Here is a 24333-nt window from a genome sequence, read left to right as displayed (position 1 = left end):
CAGCCGAATCTCTTGGCAATCAAGTTACTGGTTGTAAATCAATGTAGGTCAGGGCAGATGAGGTTACACCTCGTAATGGTGATGGTTGACGCTCACTTTCCTCATGTCAAATACAGAAGCTATGTGATGTTGCACAAGGAGTTATTTGTCTTTTGTAATAGTGTAGATGTTGCAGTTCTGAAGATCATCCGAACTGTGATGTTAGCACAGTTGCGGTAAGAGAGTGACTGACTGCATGACTTTTTTCCTCTTCTTATGGAGGGTCTGCCTTGGTGTACTCACCTAATTGGGATTGCAGGGGTCGATTCATAGCTCCTGACCCCGCCTCTTCACTGGTCGCTACTAGGTCACTCTCCCTGCTCCATGAGCTTTATCATACCTCTTCTTAAAGCTATGTATGGTTCCTGCCTCCACTACGTCACTTTCCAGACTATTCCACTTCCTTACAACTCTATGATGGAAGAAATACTTCCTAACATTTCTGTGACTCATCTGAGTCTTTAACTTCCAGTTGTGACCTCTTGTTGCTGTGTCCCATCTCTGGAACATCCTGTCTCTGTCCATCTTGTCAATTCTTCTCAGTATTTATACTTCGTTATCATATCTCCCTATCTCTCCTGTCCTCCAGTGTCGTCAGGTCGATTTCCCTTAACCTCTACTCGTAGGACATACCCATTAGCGCCGGGATTAGTCTCGTTGCAAACCTTTGCACTTTCTCTAATTTACTGACGTGCTTGGTCAGGTATGGGTTCCAAACTAGTGCTGCATACTCCAATATGGCCCGGTGTACAGAATCTTGAACGATTCCTTACTGAGATGTCGAAATGCTATTCTTAGGTTTGCTAGGCGCCCATATGCTGCAGCAGTTATTTGGTTGATGTGCGCCTCAGGAGATGTACTCTGTATTATACTCACCCCAAGATCCTTTTCCTTGAGTGAAGTTTTCTGCTCGTTGGCCCCCTAGACTGTACTTTGTCTGCGGTTTTTCTTGCCTTTCCCCAATCTTCATGACTTGGCACTTGGTGGGATCGAACTCTAGAAGTCGGTTTCTGGACCAGGCCTGCAGCCTGTCCAGATCCCTTTGTAGTCCTGCCTGGTCCTCCTCCGATTGAATTCTCCTCATTAACGTTACATCGTCTGTAAACAGGGACACTTCTGAGTCTATTCATTTCAGCATGTCATTCATATATACCAGGAATAGCACCGGTCCTAGGACTGACCCCTGTAGAACCCTACTCGTCACTGGGGCCTACTATGACATCTCGTCACGTCTTCCCGTCAGGTATTATCTGATCCACTGCAGTGCCTTCCCTGTTATACCTGCCTGGTCCTCCAGCTTTTTCACTAATCTCTTGTGTGGAACTGTGTCAAAAGCCTTCTTACAGTCCAAGAAAATGCAATCTACCCCCCCCCCTCTCTCTCTCTCTTGTCCCTGAATCCATGCCGGTTGTCGTTGATAAGCTCATTCCTTTCTAGGCACTCCACCGCTCTTCTGATAATCTTCTCCATGACTTTGCGTACTATACATGTCAGCGCGCGCGCGCGCGCGTGTGTGTGTGTGTGTGTGTGTGTGTGTGTGTGTGTGTGTGTGTGTGTGTGTGTGTGTGTGTATGTGTGTGTGTATGTATGTGTGTGTGTGTGTGTGTGTGTGTGTATGTGTGTGTGTGTGTGTGTGTGTGTGCTCACCTATTTCCACTCACCTGTTTGTGGTTACAGGGGCCGAGTAATACCTCCTGGCCCCGCCTCTTCACTGATCACTATTAAGTCCTCTCTCTCCCTGCTCCATAAGCTTTATCAAACCTCGACTTAAAACTATGTATAGTTCCTGCCTCCACTACGTCACTTTCTAGGCTATTGCACTTCATGACAACTCTGTGACTGAAGAAATACTTCCAGACAGCCCTGTGATTTATCTGAGTCTTCGGTATTTCATACCATTTTAATGTTCATTGTGACAACTTTGTTTCTGTGTCCAGTCTCTGGAACATCCTGTCTTTGTCCACCTTGTCAATTCCTCGCAGTATTTTATATGTCGCTATCATGTGTGTGTGTGTGTGTGTGTGTGTGTGTGTGTGTGTGTGTGTGTGTGTGTGTGTGTGTGTGTGTGTGTGTGTGTGTGTATGTGTGTATGTGTGTGTGTGTATGTGTGTGTATGTGTGTGTAATAAAACCAAAATGAGAGGTAACAAATCTCATAACGTTTTTGTGAGTTTTTTAGTCACTTCCTTGAGAATGTGATAATAATAATAATAATAATAATAATAATAATAATAATAATAATAATAATAATAATAATAATAATAATAATAATAATAATAATAATAACGATAGTCTTGTTTTCTACAAGCACATAATATTGAGAGATTATCTAGTGCAACATTATGTATCATTTATTGACGTAGTATTTCGTGTGGGCTACAAGCTTTATCAATCGTATAGAGGGATGAATTATAATCCTGGAGACAGTGGAGGAAGCAGAGAGCGTGAGGTAATCGGTCCCTGAATCCTGGTGGAAGATCAGGCTAAGAGACTGTTAATCTTCCATCAAGGTTAAGGGACTGATTACCTGAAACCACCTCTCCACATCGTCTACTGTCTCCAGCAGAACTGTTTCGTAAAGATACATAGCGACTCCCATGCATCTTTCCATTGAACTTGTCGGATTGATTTTTCATCTGAAGTTCTCTCTCTCCCAGATGTAAGTTTTTTTTGATTGGTTCTAACCACAGAAATGTGATTTTTATTCTTCCTAATACCCGCTATATTTCTTTTAAAGACAGCTCACATTACTTACTCCAACATCATACACCATCATGACGCTGCTGGCAGCTCTATCGCTGCAGAATGTTCTCTTTATTTAACCTTTGACCTTTGCTTGGCCTGTGATGAGGAACCTTCAGTAAAGTGACCCAACCAACTGACGCCAGCAGCGGCTGCCTCTCTCTCTCTCTCTCTCTCTCTCTCTCTCTCTCTCTCTCTCTCTCTCTCTCTCTCTCTCTCTGCCTCTGTCTCTGTCTGTCTGTCTCTCTCTGTCTCTAACAACCCAGCTCCGTCTTGGATGAAGATGCTGTCAGATGGTTATAATTGACTCAGTCGTCAGTCTCTACGTACTTGTGTGTCTGAGCTAGATACAGAGGCGTTCTAACGAGAGTGCTGAAAAAAAGACACAGGCACAGAGGAAAATTTTGACCTTGATAATGCTTCACGGTCAAACGTTGTCACAGCAAATGCTTGCTCTAAAGCTCTTGTAACCCATTCTCAGTTTTGTTACGTCAATTTTGGAATTGGTGCTCAACATCATGGCGATACTCCAGCCAAGACTCACTAAACTGTGAGGTGGCTAATTTCTGAGCCCCTGCTCTTATGAGCAAGAGTGGGTACTAGATCTGAGCGCTCTGTGAGTATTCTTTGGAGCACTGAAACTGACTGGAGATGGAATCAGAGAGAGAGAGAGAGAGAGAGAGAGAGAGAGAGAGAGAGAGAGAGAGAGAGAGAGAGAGAGAGAGAGAGTGAATGATAAGTGTCCTGGGAAACTGTAAGTGCTGAAGAGTAGTGTGGCTTGATTTTTGACAGGTCTTACACAGGGACCCAAGGAGGAAGGTACTTGCTTTGCCAGCGCTGGGAAGTTCACGAAATTTTAATAACACGACTTCAGACAAATCATAAAACGGATGGGACCTGAAAATATGGCAAGTGAGTTCTAAAGCTCACAGGCCAGTGTATAAAAATATACCTAGTTGGATAAATCTTAGTAGAGGCAACTGGCCCAGTGGTTAACGCACTGGCTTGTGAGTTGTAGAATTCCCTTGCAATGAATTCAAATCCCACCCGTTCCATGATTACGGGTCATTTTTAAGGAGGATGAACTGGAAGGACAGACTGACTAAGTAACAACGCTGCCTTATACAAGAAAAATGTTCGTCAATTTAACTACGAAATACATTATTTAAATGTTTATTGACGACCGTAATCGACATTCCCAAATTACTTCACGTAGATTAAAAAAACAAAAACTATATAAATCCAATACGCTATAGGACGGGTGCCTAGATGCTGGCGACGAGCTCTTGATCACAGAAACTGGAGCTACCCTTCCATTCACTGGACAAGACATGATTCCTTTTCATACCCCAAGACTTGTAAAGTGCCTCAACTTGCGCTTTACATAATAATAATAATCATAGTAATAATAATAATAATAATAATAATAATAATAATAATAATAATAATAATAATAATAATAATAATAATAATAATAATAAGGAGGGGTGTTAATGTTGCAGTTTAAAAACTGTAGTGTAAAGCACCCTTCTGGCAAGACAGTGATGGAGTGAATGATGGTGAAAGTTTTTCTTTTTCGGGCCACCCTGCCTTGGTGGAAATCGGCCAGTGTGATAATAATAATAATAAAAATAATAATAATAATAATAATAATAATAATAATAATAATAATAATAATAATAATAATAATAATAACACTACGTTCTATTAAGTAACATAAATTCCTAAAATAAATTATTTATGACAGAGGATTGTTAGGTAAGACACATATGCAACAGTTAGACAACTTTATTCCGAAACGTTTCGCCTACACAGTAGGCTTCTTCAGTCGAATACAGAAAGTAGGCAGGAACAGAAGAGATGTGAAGACGATGTAATCAGTCCATCACCCTTAAAGTCGTAGAATTTGAGGTTGTCAGTCCCTCGGCCTGGAGAAGTTCAGTTCCATAGTCAGGAACTATCTGATAGTTCCTGACTATGGAACTGAACTTCTCCAGGCCGAGGGACTGACAACCTCAAATTCTACGACTTTAAGGGTGATGGACTGATTACATCGTCTTCACATCTCTTCTGTTCCTGCCTACTTTCTGTATTCGACTGAAGAAGCCTACTGTGTAGGCGAAACGTTTCGGAATAAAGTTGTCTAACTGTTGCATATGTGTCTTACCTAACAACCTGTCGGTATTATATACCATTTTGATGTTCATGACAGAGGATTGTTTCACTGTATTTCGGTTCAATTTCACGCATTTATTCTGTTCATTAAAGGTCATGATTCCCTTTAATAGTCATCCGTTGGCCCAGGAAAAGTTTCAGAAAATGAAGGCAAAGGTTACCTTCAGGGGGATGAACGTCTGTATTATCCGGGTGTCTGGTTCATTCTTAAGATCCTCTTGCCTTCCATAATATTATTTCAATTTTGATATTTTTCATTATAGATAACTTGAGGATTTAAGAACATGAGAACATAAGAATGGAGGAACACTGCAGAAGGCCTACTGACCCGTGCAAGGCAGGTCCTTATCAAAACGACCTCTACCTAGAGCTACCCAAGAAATAACTCCCGTGCCCAATGACACCAATCAAACCCAGCCCCTCCCATTCACATATTTGTCCAATCTCTTCTTAAAGCTACCCAAGGTCCTAGCCTCTATCACCCCACTGGGAAGATTGTTCCACGCATCTACAACTCTGTTAGAAAACCAGTACTTACCTATGTCCTTTCTAAATCTAAATTTATCCAATTTAAATCCATTATTTCTGGTTCTTACCTGGTTCGACACCCTCAGTACTTTATTAATATCTCCTTTGTTTATGCCCGTCATCCACTTATACACTTTAATGATATCTCCCCTCATTCTTGTATTTCGACGACCTGGCTCACTCTTGGCACTCTTCTGGCCCTCTCCTGGTACACTCTTGGCGCTCTCCTGGAGCCTTCGTGTTTTGTCAACGAGTTCCACTCACCAAGTTTTATTAAGCTGTAGTCACCAAGTTGTGAGTGAAAGACACGTTTCGCCACGAGTGCTTCTTCCATTAGGGCTGAAGAAACCACTCGTAGCGAAACGCTTCCTTGATAAATGTCTTGATCAATGCTCATACGTCTTTTGCTTTCCACTTGTGTGTGTCACCTCAGCAAGCACTTCCACCAACACGGTGTGACTGTGAGAGTCAAGTCCCACCAGTTAGTTTACCTCTCAACCTACAATCGACCAGCGTCGAGTGTATCGTGTTGGTCCCTATCATGTGTAACTGGGCATAGAATTAGCTTCCACATTATCTTGCAGTTCAGTCCACTTTATTATATTCAAAAGACTGAAAAAGTACTTCCTAATATCTCTGAGATTCATGTTTTTTTAGCATATATTTATAAACCCCTCATCCTCGTTTCTCATATGTGTATCAAACTCTTTCTATCCATCCTGTCAATACACCTGTGTAACTTTTGTCTTGATCATGTCTCCTCTGGTTTTTCTCTCTTTCAAGGCTGTGAGATCTAGTTCATTTAACCTGTTCTTGTAGTTCATTCTTATTAGTTTTGTCTCATATTTGCATGTAACCTCTGGACTTACTCGAGTTTCTGTATGTTCTTGTACAGATAGGATCTCCCTACTGGTGTAAAATACTCTGAAGAAGAATTGGACATATATCGTGTATAGTGTTATAAAAATCTGTCTATTTGTCTGTTTCTCTGTCTATCTCACTCACACATACACTCTGTCTCTGTCTCTGTCTCTGTCTCTCTCTCTCTCTCTCTCTCTCTCTCTCTCTCTCTCTCTCTCTCTCTCTCTCTCTCTCTCTCTCTCTCTCTCGCTCGTCCTGAGACCAGATTTCAGCTTGGCCTGTGTTACAGATGTTGCCGATGTGATTCTGTTAATGCATGTCTCGGGCGAGATGGTCCATGTAATTTTCGCTTCGAGGTCTTTTTTCACCTTTTCCGATATTTGAAGTTGCATCTTTCTTAGTTTATCCTTCGTGGTAGGTTCCTTGATACTAGTGGAATATTCTTGATGCAAGAATTCGGAACTGCCATCCTATCATCTACATTTTTTTTTTTATCACACTTGCTTCTCCCAACCAGACAGTGTGACCCAAAAAGTAAAACACATTCACCATCGTTCATTCAGTAGCTGTCTTACTCAAGCGCTCATTCACCATCGTTCATTCAGTAGCTGTCTTACTCAAGCGCTCGTCTAAACTGCAACAGCCCAGACGTTCTTCAGAAAGCGGGTTTTGTACTTCCCACCTCCCGAAGTGAAGTCCGGCTAACCCGCTTTCATAAATCCCCTCCTAAGTGTAACCTAACTCACACTCCAATTGTCTCGTCAGACCATAAGAAAAAACACTTGTCTCCATCCACTCTGACGTTCTCTTACACTAGATGCTCAGGCCTCTACCACTAAACCACTTTTCCCCACTCTTCCAACCCTTCCAGGGACGACCTTGCTTCTCTCAACCCCAGACTTGCTTCGAGTTCTTCATTCTTCCTATACATAGGCAGTTCAAATTTTCACAATTGAACAATCTGTTATTTCCATTTACCCATTGGTAGTCTGTAATTAATCCTTATGTTCTGCCTACAGGACGTGACAACTATTATTCGCCACAGACTGAGATGCACGAACACCATTAGTGTTAAAATGTCATATATTTAATAAAATGTTCAATACCTTGAGAATACCTCGTTCGGTAGACCGTAAACACAAGCTGCGTTTCATGAGGTTGAACTCTAGCTCTTCGGTCTGTTGAGGGAGATTGAGCTATAGATCTTGGGCACACTACTGATCTATTTAGCTCCTGGGCTTGTTATAGGTGGTGGAATCCAACTCCCAGCACCGCTACTAAGCTTCAAGATGTGCTGGAGGAGATTGAGCTCAATCTTCTGGGTAAGGCACGTACCACACTAGGAGACTGAGCTCAAGCTTCTGGGTCAGGCACGTACCACACTAGGAGACTGAGCTCAAGCTTCTGGGTCAGGCACGCACCACACTAGGAGACTGAGCTCAAGCTTCTGGGTCAGGCACGTACCACTAGGAGACTAAACTGCAGATCTCAAAATTGTTGAGGGTGTTAATGTTCAGTTTCTCTTCCAACTACTCCTCTATCTAGCTTAGACGCTACATCCAGCTACTTTGCTTTTCGACCTCAACCTGCTAAGCTCTCTTATGAGTAAACTTAACTTCTGGGCCTGACACTTAACCCTAACTTCTAGTCCTGCTACTAATCCAGCTGTAATTGAAAGGGTTAAATTCCAGCTCTTGGAAGTAACATCAGCCGTACTGATCGGGAGGCGAGTTAAGAGCGGCCGACGAAGAATCTATCCTCTACCACTCCTCGCGCTGAGTGACCCACACTGGTTTAGCACTTCATTGGAACACAACCTGCTTCTCATCTATTTACCTGTGTAATGTGGGTCGTACTCTAACCTGCCAGCGTCGTACATGGGTCTTCAAGGGGCTGAGCTCCAGTTTTTGTGTCTGCTATAAAAGGTTGTCTTTTAGCTTCTGGGACAGTTAGTCGTCGTCTCCTAGAGTCCCACAACTCGCTCTACACCTCTACCTCAAGAGTTCTGGTTCTTTTGAATCCTAGCCAGAAGCCATGATTCATTGTTGACTGCAGTTCTAATATTTTGAAACCTAGTCAGAAGCCTTGCTTCGATTCTGACCGCAATTCTAATACTTCTGAAGTCTAGCAGGAAGCCATGTTTCATTTTTGACTGCCATCTTAGCCCAACTTTCGCCGTGACATTTATCACAGCCTGACAGCTTAGAAATTAATGCATTAGTTATGTTAAATAAGAGGCGAATTGCATTCGTAATGAGGATGAATGAGACACTTATGCATCTCTTGGAAATCTTGATTCTGGAAGCTTTTCTCCAGCCAGTGGCTTCTTCAGTCCAGCACAGAGAAACAGTAGAAGATATGGAGGAGTTTGAGGTAATCAGTCTCTCAGACTGGACTCGATGTGTTCAGTCCATCAATCGTTTACCAAAATTGATGGACTGGACACATCAACACTAAGTTGAGGGACTGATAACCTCAAATTCCTCCTCCTCACCTTCCACCATTCCTCTGTATTGGATTGAAGAAGCCACTGGCTGGCGAATATGATTCCCAAAAGTTGCACAAGTGTCTTAGTCGTCATCCCGTAGGTGGTCAAAACCATTTATTCAAAATTTTAATGACCAACGAGCAGTCGATAGTGTTCAGACTGCGCCGCATAAACAATGCGAGTCACTAAGGATGCACTGGAATGCATACAGGGTAAATATTAGAGTGGTGAGTGGGGCTGAGTGTAGACGAGTAGCAGTGGTAGAGGTTGTTAGTTAGTGAAATGTTATGTGGGACACGCACGCCTGCACCCCCGGTTTAAAGATGACTCTTCACAAGCGATCCCACTGTGTTCTCCTTCCTAATGGCCTGATCCACTGACTGTCTGTACTAACAACCTTCTGCAGTGGCTGTCTGTACTAACAACCTGCTTCAGTGACTGTACTAAAAACCTTCTGCAGTGGCTGTCTGTACTAGCAACCTTCTGCAGTGTCTTTCTGGACTAACAACATGCTGTAGTGACTGTTTCTACTAACAACCTGCTGTAGTGAATGTAGTGGTCCACTCCAGTGATGTAGTGGTCTACTCCAGTGAATGTAGTGTCTACTACAATGACTGTAGTGGTTCACTACAATGACTGTAGTGTCTACTACAGTAACTACAGTAGCCTACTACAACAGCTGTAGTGACTATTACAATAGCTGTAAGGGCTTAATTCAATGTCTATCTCTATTAGCCATTTCCAATATTTACGATACCCTTTTAAGCTCATTCAATTCATTCGTACACCCTACAACCCATTCTACAACTCATTTATACACCTCTACAACTCATTTTACAATCTGAAACTCATTTTTACACTACTGAAACTAGTTTTTGTGGTGCAGGAATAAGTGGTAAGGGGCATGCACTACCATGCGCCTTACCACAATCATTCCCACACCAGTAAAACTCATTCCCACACCAGTAAAACTCATTCCCACACCAGTAAAACTCATTCCCACACCAGTAAAACTCATTCCCACACCAGTAAAACTCATTTCCACACCAGTAAAACTCATTCCCACACCTACGCAGCTCATTTAATATCCTATAACTCATGAAAGCTCATTTCCTTTGCTCTAATTCTTCAACCTTTATCTAACAGCTCATTCTTACCCTCACATCTGTTCAACTCACTCCTCCCACACCTGTACAACTCACTTCTACTTTTACACACCTGTACTGCCCGCTCGTCACACCTGTACATATCACTCCTCCCACACCTGTTCGACTCACTCCCACACCTGTTCAACTCACTCCTTCTCCCACACCTGTACAACTCACTTCTACTTTTACACACCTGTACTGCCCGCTCGTCACACCTGTACATATCACTCCTCCCACACCTGTTCGACTCACTCCCACACCTGTTCAACTCACTCCTTCTCCCACACCTGTTCAACTCGCCACTTTCCCCAAGTCTTTCCAACTCTCCCCCTCCAACAAAGACAGAACGCATTCCTATCGTCACACCAGTGCAACTCTCACATCCATCCCACGGACACTACCACTCCTCTCAGTCATCTACATTTCCTGTGCGTTTAGTATATTTCACCAACTCATGGTCCAGAAAAAAGGTTTTTTATTTTTATTAAATGCTCTGTGTATGGCTGACTTGATAAAGCTCTATACAAAGTGAAATTTCGTCCCGATAAAAGATCGCTTTACAACATGTCTTTCCACTATTCTCGGCAGTACAAAATTTAAATCCATCTCTTCAACCCGGACTCTCATTCATCTAATTTTCTCTCACACTTTCCATATATTTTAAAACCCAATAAAATTTATTTTATTATTTTTGTACTATGCACTCACACTCAACGCACTCATGAGTACTCAACCAGCAGACGTGCCTACCTTCTGGTTGAGTACGGTGCACTCTCTGGCTTCTGCTTTGCCCTCTGTTACCGTGGTATACACTCAATATTATTCCATCTGCCCATGTTATACATGGTGTACATACCTGTATATAGTGGGTGAAGGCAAAATATACATTATAGCCTACTACTAAGTTTGTTTGCTCCAATTCCCTTTACGACCAGGTCTCACAGGCCATTTATTACATGTATTTGTAATAATCAGTCTGATTAGTGGTCTTCTATTGCCCTCTTCCTTGTGATGTTGCTGTGTAGAGGTTTTGGTCGGATTTGGCGTTTCCTGCTATAATTATGATAATGAAATACGATACCGACAAGTAGATGACTGGATATCTGTGTTTTCAAAACGTTTCGCGCATACAGCAGGTTTTTTCGGTCGAATATAAGGAGACACCAGCAGCAGTAGAGAGATAAAGATTATGTAATGAATCTATCGTCCATGAAGAAGTAAAGTTTCTTCAAGATTGATGGCCTGCTTCTGCTGTCTCCATATTTAGTCACCTCTGTATTCGACTGAAGAAGCCTACTGTGTAGATGAGACGCTTCGACATCAGCGTTTCCTGATTTGTCATTCTCATATTGTAAAAATGTTGGTGGAAACACCGACACAAACACACAACATTCTCAGACTGCTACTTAGCTTCTCTTACCAGCTGATCCGACCTCTTGACCTTACTGATGTCGCCCCTCATCACTGCTGTGACCTCTGATGTCAATGGAATATGTCTTTTCACATCTTTTTTTGTGATTTTTGACATAACTGTGTAAAGTCTGACATCATTTATGTGATTTAAGGGGCACGAAAGTTCCCCTGTCTTCTAATAACATGTTAATTTTTCCACTATAATCTACCTTATCCATAATTACAATCGCATTTGCTTTGTTTCGTAAGGTGAAGTCTTAGATCTTTCCTTAATTCATTGTATAACTTAACAAATCTTTGAGGACAACTGTGCTGCAGAGGTTTGACGCGCTTGTGATTCCTGATATCAGTGATTTGACCTCTGTCATCAGTGCAGTGTGACTCCTGACATCATTGGAATGACTCTAACATCAATGGCGTGACTTCTGAAGGCCTTCATGTGAACTATGACAAGATATTTTTGATCTGACATCACTACTGCGGTTTCCAGAAATCACTGGTGCAATCACTGACGTCCCAGCTGTGGCACTTTACATCACTGCTCTGACCTGGTATCATTGTTGTAACCTGACGTCGTTTGTTACCTTTGACGTTACTGATGTGATCTTTGACATCACTTTTGTGACCTCTGATGTCATTCCTATGATCTCTGATGCCACTCTTGTGACCTCTGACGTCGTTGCTGTGACCTCTGACTTCAGTGATGAGTTTGGCCATGTAACACTGTTATGGCTACTATAAGAGCTGACGTGACTTTTGACCTTTTGTGTAAAGGTTGGTGCTATGTCAACGTTAGGGATCTCGTCTGACCTTTACCTGCTAATGACCTCTTAGCTTCTTTTCATGGTGACCTCTCAGCTTCTTATCAGTGTGATTTCTCAGCTTCTTATCATTGTGACCTCTCAAACTCTTATCATGGTGACCTCTCAGCCTCTAGTACTGACCACTCAGTCTCCTCCCATGCTGACCTCTCACTTCCTGCTCATGTCAGCCACTCAATACCTGCTCATGTCTACCTCTCAGTCCCTGCTCATGTCGATCTTTCAGTCCTTACTCATGTCAACCTCTCAGTACATGCTCATGTCAACCATTCACTCCCTGCTCATGTCAGCCACTTAATACCTGCTCATGTCAGCCACTTAATACCTGCTCATGTCAGCCACTCAGTACCTGCTCATGTTTACCTCTCAATACCTGCTCATGTCTACCTCTCAATACCTGCTCATGTCTACCTCTCAATCCTTACTCATGTCAACCTCTCAGTACCTGCTCATATCAACCTCTCACTCCTTGTTCATGTCAGCCACTCAGTATCTGCTCACGTCAGCCACTCAGTATCTGCTCATGTCAACCTCTCAGTACCTGCTCATGTCAACCTCTCAGTACGTGCTCATGTCAACCTCTCAGTACCTGCTTATGTCAACCTCTCAGTACCTGCTCATGTCAACCTCTCAATATCTGCTCATGTCAACCTCTCAGTACTTGTTCATGTCAGCTTCGCAGTTGCTGATCACGTCGACCTGTGGGTCAGTGAAGCATCAATACACCAAATGCAAGTGTGAACGTTGCACTTTAAGTTAGTGGGCATTCTCTCTCTCTCTCTCTCTAGAGTTCAATAGGATTAGACAAATCATTCTAGCATTTTGTCTCTACCCTAGTGATCATTCTACATCACGTAGGTAGACATTGGTACAAGCCGACATGTAGGAATGATGACACTGGGTACCAGAAAATCCTTTTAATACAAGCGTTTCTTCCAAGCCTTGGGCGAAACGTTGAATTGAAGGGATTTTCTGGTACCGGTGTCTTTATGTCCTTCCTTCACCAGGTTATTGCAGTGCCTGGCCCTCACATAGAGTTTATTTTTGTTTCAAGGCAAAAGGAGGCAAGTGCAGCTAATACGGCACTTTATTGTGGCAACACTTCCCTCTCCAGGAGCTTTGAGGAGCCAGTGTGGCACTGAACACGGGAACATAACAGTGGAGAAAAATGAAGCAGGGCTTCTGGCTTGACGAAGCTCCTGGAGAGCGAAACGTTGCCACAATAAAATGTCACATTAGTTGCACTTGTATCCTTGTACCCAACATATTGTCGGTAATTCTACCAACATTATCAGAACTTTATTCTTGCGGTATTATAGTTTTTCAAGCACTTCTTTTGTAAGTCTTCATATTCCCTTTTTCATCAGTAAGAGGCACATGCAGGAAGCAGTCTTCCTGGGCAGGGTGTTGACGTGTATTAGGGTCGCATGGTTGGTTGGTTGGTTAATGAGGTTAAAAGGTTATCGACCACTCTGGGGGATCGTTAAGACTAGGTGTAAGCTTTTCATCACCAGTATTTTCCGGCATATAAGGCGCACGAGTGTCTCTTGTTTGCTGACGCAATGTTTACAAGCAGTTGTAACGTAACGTTAGTAAGCAACTGCTAAAGGGTAACCCAAAGCCTACCCTTTACCCTGACCTTGAGCATATAAGGCACAGGGCGATTTTCCCAAAGTGTGTAACACTTGCGTTACATCACTGGAGGAACGCATCGCCAAAAAGTGTCTAATTCATCAATCTGAACGAGTTATCTACAATAATACTTTAGTCCATCAAACACAGACTGAAGCAAACTCTCATCATACATGTCGTGAAAGGTATACGCCTCTTCGCGTATATATCCTGTGGTCGTATGCGACCCGCAAACCGAAGGCGGGTCATTTGACCGGGTAGTGCGGCTAACCTGAGAGTTTTAATATTTTTTTTAAAACCTAATTACCTCGTAACTATCCACTTTGGTATTAGGTTAGGTTAGGTAACGTTACGTTAGTCAGGAAACATGACAAGTGTCTCTTAACGAGGGTCTTAGATGATGATCCGCCATTGTAGCTTTTGCCCAATTGACCGAGGCCTTCCGCTGGCTTACCGGTCCACCCCTTCAAAAATTATAGTCAGAATAATAATCATTTGGTAATAAGAAAATAAATTAATCTAATGACACTCCAACAGCACGTCAAGTCCAAAAAATCATTCGTCTCCATTCGCTCCTGTTTAATACGCTCACTCATGCTTGCTGGAAGTCCAAGCCCCTCGCACACAAAACCTGGCACACCATCGGAAGAATGAAAAAATCGCCATAGACCAACAACATAGGTCAGGGTAAATAAATACAATATGCAAAACAAGCATTTGTTGAGAATACATTTAGGGTAGAGCTTGATAAGGCTCTACCTTGAGAGAAACGTTGTCCTAAAAAAAGCTTCATATTGGCGATATACCTATAGCTGTGTGTGTGGGCTTTACCCATGTATATCCACCACGGGTTCAGACAAGACAAATCATGCACTACTGACCTACTTGCGTGCTTAGAATGGATGATCCTTCGAGGGGAGGGCGCCTAGATTCTGGTGAATGGCTAGATTCCATTATCCTGGAATATGTACACTAACAGAATGTAAATAAGACACTTGCGCAATACCAGAATGTTTACTTGGCAATATTTCGTTCCAGGAAGCTTTGTCAGTCTAATACAAGACACGAGAGATTCTCATTACATGTAGGGGATGAAAAATCAGGTGCGGGAAGCATCAGGAGTAGTGATGTGCCGATCATGTCACCTACCTGCGGTGTCTTGCCAGGGTGGCATCAGATTGGTCAACGCACTAGAAATATTTGAAACTACCGGATTTCTAGACTATAGGGTTGAAAACTGCTACCAAAGTAGCGTCTTTCCAGCAAAATCAGGTTCTTTGATTACGAGGATGGCTTCTCTTGTCTTAATGAATTAGACACATGTGTAACACCTGGGTGCATTCATCTGAGACACATTTTTGCACAGCAGGGGCTTTATGAGCCAAGTACAGAGACATGAGAATGGAGGCTTTTGTAGGGAAGTTGTTAAGGTGATGCAGCGGTAACCTATGTGGTCACATGTGGGTGGGACCCACTAGTGGAAATTGGTTAGCACAAAAATATTGTATTGTTCCAGTCACGGTATTGTGCCTTCTTGTTCTTTCAAATTAGGTCAAGTTTGACGATTTCGAAACGGAGATATTTACGTTGTCTGAAACACTGGTCCAGATTTCTTGCTGTCTCTCACATGATTATTTTATCATAACGGCTCGGGATGGCGCAGATCCATCTATTAGTGGCTTTGGTTGTGCTTGTAGATGATGCTTGTAGAAGAAATGGTGGACACACTCATCTCACAACTTGTAAAGTTAATGGTTATGTTACCAAAAGGGTGCGTATAGATACGCCTCTAGCAGAAACAACATAAATAAGGCGATCCTGGATTACCTTAGTTCGCATGGCCAGAAATAATTTTGAAATGCGTGACTGCAAATATACCAAAAAATGAGCTGAAAGAAAAAATAATACTTAAGCCTATTCGGCCATTCATAATTTAGGGTTCCCCAGAGTGGTCAATATCGACCCCTGACGGACAATTTGACTATCGAAGGTGTCTATAAATGGTTAGGGGTCAAAAGAGAGTCATGTTAAATCTTATGTTTTTTTCATAATTTAAATATTATCTAATTTTTATGAACTCATTATTATTATTATCTATTATTTTTTCGGAGTACTATTTTTGTTACGTTATTTTCATATAATAAATGTTTGGGGGTCGATGAACCATCTGAAACTTCATGAAGGTGTCGATGAGCTGAAGAGTTTTGGGACCTCTGGTATAAATACACACTTTCGTAAGAACTAAAAAAGACAGGAGACTCGGGATAATAACTTACATTAGCAGCACCTACAATGTTTACTAGGCTGCTGGTCTTTTTTCGACAGGATAGAGCTGCAGCGAGCAGCTACAAAGCCCTTCAGCCCAAGTCAAGTCACCTCGGCGAAGACTGGTGACTACTCTGAGGCTATCTACGCCGCCAGGCTGGCCAACGAGCTGCTCAATTTAGAGAAGTCCAAGAAGAAGGTCTACGTTGATTTTATCTGTGAGTGTCAGCACTAGAGATTTTTACTTATTGAGATTATTCTTAATCACATGTATTCATTTAATTTGATATTGGTAATGACTTCGCAACTAACCAACAAATTGGAGATAAAACTAATCGACTAATCTTTCTCCCTCCGTCTTTGAACTTCATGAAACAGCTTTATAATGCCACAGGACAGAACAAAACGTTGTCTGGTATCATTTTTTTAAATCTGTGGGATTCGTGAATATTTGCAGCTAATATATAGTGACTTACATGCTTAATAATGTACCATTAGGCCTCATTCCTGTTCCCAAGTGAAAGATGAAGTAATGTCGTTAAGATGGAATGTGTTGTGATACACAGATAACAAACACATACAAGAATGAAACTTGTGTCGACGTGTCAGTCCGACTTGGATCATTAACAAGTCACACAGAAACGTGAAGGGAAGCAAGCCAGTATGTTTTTTTTTGTGGGACTGAGGAAGATAGTGACAATGAAGGCAGTTTCCTTGCATTTCAACTTCAGATGGTGACTTCAACGGATGTCAGGAATCGTTCTGTTTCGCTGGGCGTCTGGGTTAGTCCCCGTGTTGCACGCTGGTGTTGCTGCAGTCGGGGACTTTATTTAATTTCTAGCGATCAAGCAATTTCCCCTAGAGTATATTCCTAAGTTGATTGTAGCGTCACTTATATTTCTACACCAAGTTTCTAATAGATGACAAAGCTTATTATTAAATTAATTAGCCATTGTATATAAACGTCTTTATCCACACGTATTATTTACTGTTATGCTGTTAGTTTCATTGACGTCTCATATTTGATTCGTCTGTAAATTCATTACGTAAACGGTGCTTTTCTATATTTTTCTGTACCTTAGCTTATATAATTATAATCCGCTGCTGCCAGTCATGTCTTTTTAACATTTATTTCGCAAGTTATCTGTTTTAGTTAACATGTGAACACTTCAACCATATCTTCTCTAATGCTACGTTAACATAAGAAAGGAGGAACACTGCAGCAGGACTACTGGCCCATACTAGGCAGGTCCTTCACACTCCATCCCACTAACAGAATATTTGCCCAAATCAATTGTTGTTCCAGAGAATGCAACTTTAATGATTAAAAAGGTTTTTGATACTTGGAATTAACGTTGTCATTCACGTTTCAGATAAAGTACATAATTCTGATGGATATATAAAAGACACGTGTGCAGCATTAGATAACTTTATTAAGGAAATGAATCACATTTGAAGCTTGAGCAATCCAATATAGAGACAGAGATACTGGGAAATATACAGTAGCGTGGAGGTCAGATATAGCGTAGGTGGTCACTAATCTGGGCAATAGTTGTGCGGAACACAGAGAGTTTTATTGTCTCCAGTTTCGGTTGAGTTTATTTCAGGCGTTCAGGACACTACCGTCAAGTGACTTCACTTACGATACATAACAGTTTGCCTAAACGGCCCCTGACATCCATACTACTATATTTCCATAATTTTGTGTCTCAATTTAACTGTTAAAGTCTCTGGTGGGCAAAACGTCTGCTTCATGTTGCCCAACATTATACTTCCGCCTATTTCAAACAACTGTCATCCTTCTCTGAATATTTTTTACGGCTCACGTTCATTCTGTAGTTTGAATACCCAGACTGAACTATATATACATTATAAAGTTGTAGCAAAAATTTGTAGTTTCTATTACATTTCTTGATACAAGGATAAGAAATTATTAAGCTATAAATATCTGTGGTTTGAGGACAACAAGTGAGTTTTGGAATTAGAAGAGATAGAAAAAGAGGAAGTAGATGGAGAAGTCGATAGAGTTGGGCAAACTGAGAGAAGAACAAGCAATGATACTTTTTTTTATTGCTACGTTTCGCTTGTCAGGAACTTCGTCAAGAGAGTAAAAGTGTCTAAGTCTATAAACTATTAGTGATTAAATTATTTAATTTTCGTTTCAGCCTTTACGATCCATACTAGGCTGGCCATATTAGCTAATTAATCATGTTTACGTCGGACTGGAAAACATGTGAGTAATTTCATGGGGAATCAGTCAAGGATCTGTTAACTCTTGTGATGTCTGGCATGAGGGTCTCTGCAGTGTCCTCGACAATTATATTAACCATCTCTCTTAAATAGTGATATAAGAGGAATTTATTACCTTCTTGATAATTAATATTCGTATGTTTATATGTAATTATCTCTTTAACAGAATTATTTTTTTTCTTACATTATTATCATTCCTTTTGCGAATACTGACTTTTATACTGTAGGCGAAGTGTGTGACACTTGCCACTGCTGATGATGTGACTCAGGTAGGTGAAGTGTGTGACACTTACCACTGCTGATGTGACTCAGGTAGGTGAAGTGTCTCACACCTGTCACTACTGATGATGTAACTCAGGTAGGTGAAGTGTGTCACACCTGTCACTGCTGATGATGTGACTCAGGTAGGTGAAGTGTGTCACACCTGTCACTGCTGATGATGTAACTCAGGTAGGTGAAGTGTGTGACACTTGCCACTGCTGATGATGTGACTCAGGTAGCTGAAGTGTGTCACACCTGTCACTGCTAATGATGTGACTCAGGTAGGTGAAGTGTGTCACACCTGTCACTGCTGATGATGTGACTCAGGTAGGTGAAGTGTGTCACACCTGTCACTGATGATGATGTGACTCAGGTAGGTGAAGTGTGTCACACCTGTCACTGCTGATGATGTGACTCAGGTAGGTGAAGTGTGTCACACCTGTCACTGCTGATGATGTGACTCAGGTAGGTGAAGTGTGTCACACCTGTCACTGATGATGATGTGACTCAGGTAGGTGAAGTGTGTCACACCTGTCACTGCTGATGATGTGAATCGGGTGGGTGAAGTGTGTCACACCTGTCACTGCTGATGATGTGACTCAGGTAGGTGAAGTGTGTCACACCTGTCACTGCTGATGATGTGACTCAGGTAGGTGAAGTGTGTCACACATGTCACTACTGGTGATGTAACTCAGGTAGGTGAAGTGTGTCACACCTGTCACTAATGATGATGTAACTCAGGTGGGTGAAGTGTGTCACACCTGTCACTACTGATGATGTAACTCAGGTAGGTGAAGTGTGTCACACCTGTCACTAATGATGATGTAACTCAGGTGGGTGAAGTGTGTCACACCTGTCACTAATGATGATGTAACTCAGGTAGGTGAAGTGTGTCACACCTGTCACTGATGATGATGTGACTCAGGTAGGTGAAGTGTGTCACACCGTCACTGATGATGATGTGACTCAGGTAGGTGAAGTGTGTCACACCTGTCACTGCTGATGATGTGATTCAGGTAGGTGAAATGTGTCACATCTGTCACTGCTGATGATGTGACTCAGGTAGGTGAAGTGTGTCACACCTGTCACTGCTGATGATGTGAATCGGGTAGGTGAAGTGTGTCACACCTGTCACTGCTGAAGATGTGATTCAGGTAGGTGAAATGTGTCACATCTGTCACTACTGATGATGTGACTCTGGTAGGTGAAGTGTGTCACACCTGTCACTGCTGATGATGTGACTCAGGTAGGTGAAGTGTGTCACACCTGTCACTGCTGATGATGTGAATCGGGTAGGTGACGTGTGTCACACCTGTCACTGCTGATGATGTGACTCAGGTAGGTGAAGTGTGTCACACCTGTCACTGTTGATGATGTGACTCAGGTAGGTGAAGTGTGTCACACCTGTCACTACTGATGATGTGAATCGGGTAGGTGAAGTGTGTCACACCTGTCACTGCTGAAGATGTGACTCAGGTAGGTGAAGTGTGTCACACCTGTCACTATTGATGATGTGACTCTGGTAGGTGAAGTGTGTCACACCTGTCACTGCTGATGATGTGACTCAGGTAGGTGAAGTGTGTCACACCTGTCACTGCTGATGATGTGATTCAGGTAGGTGAAATGTGTCACATCTGTCACTGCTGATGATGTGACTCAGGTAGGTGAAGTGTGTCACACCTGTCACTGCTGATGATGTGACTCAGGTAGGTGAAGCGTGTTACACCTGTCACTGCTAATGATGTGACTCATGTAGTTGAAGTGTGTCACACCTGTCACTGCTAATGGCATGACTCAGGTGAAGTGTGTCACATCTTTCACTCTGATGATTAGACTCAGAAAGATGAAGTATGCCTCATTGCACTCAAAACGGAGAAGTGTTAAACCCATAAGGTCATATAGCGCCTGGGTGAATGGGTGGTAATCAGATTTGACCTAAGAGAGGAAGGAGCCAGTCCCAAGGTTCAAAACTCCTGTCCGGCGTCTAGGTACCTCCCTTGATAGGGACGGAGTAACAGAGGTTCCAGAGCGATCATTGAGGTTTAATCATATTAACTACCGAGTCTGTTAACACCTGATATCGAATCACTGTTAGGTCAACAGAAGCAACAGTTGGCTAATACATAGATATCTAATTACTGTTAGGTCAACAGAGGCAACAGTTGGCTAATACATAGATATCTAATTACTGTTAGGTCAACAGGTGCGAGGAGATTTGCCGGTCTTCACTCACCCAGTATGAGACAGACAGACAGAGACAGAGACACAGAAAAAACCCATCCCCCCCTCCCGCACAACTGGCAACAAAAAAAAAATCGCCTACATAGTCGCTTTAAGAATTGAGCGAAAAGTGAAAAATTAAATCAACCCCCCACCCTCCTCCGAAATGATTTTTGCTCTCTTGGGTTTGCAAGAACAGATTCTTTTCAGAGGCTAACAAGGACTTTCCTTTGACGAGGTGAGCAACGCTGGAGCGCTCTTTAAAAAAAAAGGCCCTCTTTATAATTGTGTTCCCTTGTGACCTCCCGAGGTGTGTAACTTGCGCCGCCCCTCCGCGTCGTGATCAATAGTGCTGGAGAGCCACTTGTGTTAGCCACGCTCTCTCTCTCTCTCTCTCTCTCTCTCTCTCTCTCTCTCTCTCTCTCTCTCTCTCTCTCTCTCTCTCTCTCATATCTAACTTCTCCTCAATACATTTTGTTTTAGTGTTTCATTTGTGATTTTCTTCTTATATTCTTTTCTTCCTTCCTTCTTCACTTCATTCTTTCCTTCCTTCCTCTTACGGTCTTTGTTTCTTTTCTTCCTTCGTTGCTTTCTTCCTTGTTTGTTTCCTTGCTTGTTTGCTTGCTTGCTTGCTTGCTTCCTTACTTGCTCCTTCTTTGCTTGCTTGTTTTCTTGCTTGCTTCCTTCCTTACTTCCTTTCTCTTCCTACCTTCCTGTCTCCCTTCTTTCCTTTCCTCTTTCCTTCTAGATGAAATAACCTCAAACAATCCCTTTAACAACAGTCACAACAACCTCAAACAATTCCTTCAACAACAGATACAACAACCTCAAACAATTCCTTCAACAACAGATGCAACAATAGAACTTACAAACAATTGTTTCAGTAAACACAAACAGTTCCATTAAAATCCAGTCAGTTTCCACTTGATGCCGCTGAAAGTTCATGATGCAAAGAGAGCTGCCATTTTCTTCCTCGGATCAAGCCTAATTACCTCTCATTAACAACTTTCAAAATTTAATGTGACTGAAATCTCCTTCGAGCATTCGTTAACCTTTGTGGATCCTGTGGCTCAGTTGGTAGCACCCTCAGCTCACATACTGATGGTCCTTGGTTCGATCACCGGTATGGGCAGGTATCCTTACACCTGCTGTCCCTATTCACTTAGCACTCAGGTACTCACCTAACACTCAGGTACTTACCTGGGTGTTGGTAGACTGTTGTGGGTTGAACAGTCTACCTAGTAGGGTGATTGAAGCTAAAACCTTGGGTAGTTTCAAGTTTATGTTGGATAAATACATGAGTGAGAGGGGCTGGATTTGAATGGGACTTGCACATGAGTAAATAGATTTATCAGAGCTTACTATTAGTGTAGCACTGAAAGTGGGTTGGGTAAATATTCTGCTAGTGGGTTGGATTGTAAAGGACCTGCCCAGTATGGGCCAACAGGCCTACTGCAGTGCTTCTCCTTTCTTATGTTCTTATGTAGCAGCTCTTAGCCTCTAAATTCAACTGTGCAAAAGAAAAATTTTGCTATTTCATTATAAATCTAAGTGAAGGGATGACTTGCAACACTTAAGTTAAATGGTTCTTCTTATAATAATAAAATATGCAAAATTTACAAATGTACAACGTATAACTCCCTCTTTAATATTTGATGTTGTTTTAGAGTAAGTTAATTTAATAGTTAAAGTTAATTTAATATTCCAGCAGAGTCGTAGTGGGCAGTTATAAACAGCTTAGGTAGGTATACAACATACATACGAATTTAACGTATTGAAGTACGTCACTGGTTAGCTAATTGGGGCCCGATAAAGGTACAGGAAACCTCTAGTAGGCACTGGTACATTAAATGACAATATATACACAAGACAGGTTTGGCCTGATTAGTGGAATCCTGTGGACGTTGCATGACCATGTTACCGAGATCATGAACCACCTGTTTCACAGAGATAAGTAAATAGGTAGTTCTATTCAAATGCAGCTTGGGGTACGTCAGTAACTTGAAGAGAACCCACTATACCAGAACGCACAGGAAGATGAACAATAAACAGGAATGGTGTAAGACTTATTTTGATCTGGTCAGTCAGCCTGCTAGCACCCAGCCAGCTCCTCGTTGAACCTCTCACCAGGATGTTGAACTACATTCGAAGGATCGGGGCTGCTAGAACTGCGTAACGAAGAATGTCAAAGGATACAGGAGCATCTAAGAACCGCTACGAAGAGATCAGGACCCAGAAAAGGCTGAGGGATACCAACACCCCATTCTGACACATAACCATAACAACGCAATCCAGATACCATTACAATCCCCACACTATTACAATCCCCATACTATTACAATTCCCATACTATTACAATCCCCATACACACATAATCAATCCTCCCGTTACCTTATCCCAATTAAGTAATCATTTAAATATTTACATTTCTCTATTGCTGCGTCAGTGCTCGCCTCTAGTGATCCAAGCCCACGTTCACACACTCCCACGATCACACTCTCCCACGTTCACACACTCCCACGTTACCGCACTCCAACTTTCACCCTCCTTCACTCACTCTCCTTCACACGTCCACAGACACAAATGCACGCTCATACTCTTAAACATATATACACACAAAGTTTTATATTCATACAGTCAGACTTAAACTCTTATACACACATTTCCCTGCACGCAAAATACACACGCAAACACTCATAAACGCCCACGTTCATATGCACACACACACACACACACACACATTCATTTAAACACAGACGTTTATACACACACCCTAGTAGCGACCAGTGAAGAGGCGGGGTCAGGAGCTATGAATCGACCCCTGCAACCACAATTAGGTGAGTACACTTTCACAATCATTTTTACCCACACGTTCATTCAAATTCTCTTATACATTCATACAAGCTCATTTTTATGTACACATTGCTACATACACATTCACCCACCAGAAGCTGTGACTCACCCCTGGAACCACAAATAGATGAGCACATGCATACTCCCCAGGAGTTGAGTCTTAGTTCCTGGCCCCGCCTCCCCATTGGCCGCTACTGGGTACACTCTATCCTGATTGCGTGAGCATTGTTATACACATTCTTAAATCTATGTATGGATCCTGCCTCTACCACTTCACTATCTAGGTCGTTCCACTTCCCAACTACTCTAAGGCTAAATAAGCATTTCCTGTTACTTATCAGCTGGCTTGTTGAAGATCAATGCTAGTGGTTCACACAGTTCTTCTGCCACTTTGTCTAGTTTCTAGTCTAGTTTCATTGCCTTTGTGGTATCTAACTCATTCAGGTATTGCTTTCACCTTGCCTCTCGTTGTGTGTGTGTGTGTGTGTGTGTGTGTGTGTGTGTGTGTGTGTGTGTGTGTGTATTAGTTTCCATTTTGTCTTAGGCACATGTAAACCCACGCTTATACTCTTACGTTCATAACACTAACACGTTTACATAAATACACACACGGCCATATATACACGTTCACACACACG

At 42.2% G+C, this 24333-nt stretch overlaps 1 protein-coding gene across 1 annotated transcript in view; it reads left to right on the top strand.

The window, feature by feature from the left end:
- LOC138854007 (uncharacterized) overlaps positions 1–24333 on the top strand; it is a 60853-nt gene that overhangs the window by 28367 nt on the left and 8153 nt on the right. The window contains exon 4 of the mRNA XM_070094371.1: positions 16172–16329. Coding sequence (XP_069950472.1) covers positions 16172–16329 — 158 coding nt within the window. The remainder of the gene's footprint in view (positions 1–16171; positions 16330–24333) is intronic.

Source organism: Cherax quadricarinatus, chromosome 45, assembly GCF_038502225.1.
Source record: "Cherax quadricarinatus isolate ZL_2023a chromosome 45, ASM3850222v1, whole genome shotgun sequence".
NCBI lineage: Eukaryota > Metazoa > Arthropoda > Malacostraca > Decapoda > Parastacidae > Cherax > Cherax quadricarinatus.
Note: the sequence above shows the minus strand (reverse complement) of the source record. Positions and strands in the feature narration are given on the sequence as shown.